The following is a 1,470-nucleotide window of genomic DNA, read 5'->3' on the forward strand; positions in this document are numbered from 1 at the left end:
TGGGGAGTAGGGAGGTAAGTGAAGCCAGGTGCCGGGCATGGTGGGGACAGCAGGCAGCCTTGGGATGGACCGGTGAGGTCCACTCACCCACTCAGCCATGCTTTGGCCTTGAGTCACCTGTTCATGCTGGCATTGGGGGGCCGTCTACTTGGTGGAGGGGAGACGGGAGCTCACCTGAAGTGCCTCTGCTAGGTTAACTGGGAGGTCATCCTGAAGGACCTGGGGCTCTGAGGACCCACTCAGGGCCCTCTCTGGCCTCACTTGCTGCTCCTCAGTGCCACCTGCAGGGTCCCGGGGTACCCCAAGATAGTGCAGAAGGAATCAGCACCAGGGCTGGGGGTGCCTGGTGCCCTTAGACCACCCTCCCCGCATTAGGGCCCTTCTGTGCCCACGGGGCTCCCGCAGAGTGCACTGGGACTCAGAAGCGAACACTGGAGGGAGGGGGCTCCCCCCATCCACAAACCCCTACAGAAAGCAGCTCAGCCAGCAGCCTGCCGCCCCTCCTTGTTCTCCACCCCAGACAACCCAGGTTCTAGAAGAGACCCTCCCCTGTTCCCACTCCCTCCCAGTACCCCCCCACCCCGCCCCCTCTCAGGACTGAGCTAAGCCCTGTGGCTGGGTGCCCACTCACCCTCCCCTTCCCTCACATCTGAGATGCTGGGAACGCCCATTTCTGGGTGAGCAGTGCAAACACCCCCACCTCCCTAAACATCTCCGTGCCCAGTCAGGCACACCCGCTCCCCACAGCCTCGGCTTCCTCCCCCAGTGCCCCCCTCCACAATGGCCCTCTCTCCTCCGGACACTCCACCCCCGCCTGCCCTCTCGGCCCCCGGCCCAAGACAGCAGCGGGAAGTGAAAGTTCCAAGGAGGAGTTGGAGTGCCAGCCTCTTTCCTGGCCAATTCTCCCTTCTCCAGGCTCCTCCCGGCCGGGCCGCTGCCGCTCAGCCAAGCTTCGGGTGGCAACAGCGCCAGGGTGAGGGGAGCCTGCCGCCTAGGCCTGGGATGAGGCTAGAAAAATCCTTTTCTCTAAACCCTATCAGCCGTCCCACTCGGCACCCGGCACCGGGTGGAACGGTCAGCTAGGCCCCAGAGGAGTGAGACGTCGGTTGTGGGGAGCAGCGACTGCCTTTCCAGGATTCTGAAGGGTCGCTGGGCAGACCTCTCAGTGGCTAGTACCTGAGCCCGAAAGTGTCCTCGGGAACCGGGCAGGGGATGCGGGCATTCCCCCTCCTTCCCTCTCCACTCCATCGCCAAGTCACCCGGCCCAAGGCCCAGGACAGCAAAGCTAGGCGGGCGGCGCTCTGGCCGGACTCTAGCAGAGTCTCCAGCCAGCCCCAGTACCCCAATACTTCCCGACTTCCCTCTACCTCCTCCCAGCTCCCTCCCTTAACGCCTGGCCGGGGACTTACCTACATGTGGTAGTGGCCGAGAGGGCAGAGGGCTGCCCGCGCCCAGGAGCCCCCGGGCCCC

The 1,470-nt window shown here is 64.6% G+C and overlaps 1 protein-coding gene across 1 annotated transcript in view; it reads right to left on the bottom strand.

Moving 5' to 3' along the window:
- ADAM15 (ADAM metallopeptidase domain 15) overlaps positions 1-1,470 on the bottom strand; it is a gene marked incomplete at its 5' end in the record, with an annotated part of 28,238 nt that extends 26,768 nt beyond the window's left edge. The window contains 2 exons of the mRNA XM_006153445.2: positions 175-281; positions 1,410-1,470. Of these exons, the coding sequence (XP_006153507.1) occupies positions 175-281; positions 1,410-1,470 (168 nt within the window). The remainder of the gene's footprint in view (positions 1-174; positions 282-1,409) is intronic.

The sequence above is a fragment of the Tupaia chinensis genome, unplaced genomic scaffold (assembly GCF_000334495.1).
Source record: "Tupaia chinensis unplaced genomic scaffold, TupChi_1.0 Scaffold000374_1, whole genome shotgun sequence".
Taxonomy (NCBI): domain Eukaryota; kingdom Metazoa; phylum Chordata; class Mammalia; order Scandentia; family Tupaiidae; genus Tupaia; species Tupaia belangeri.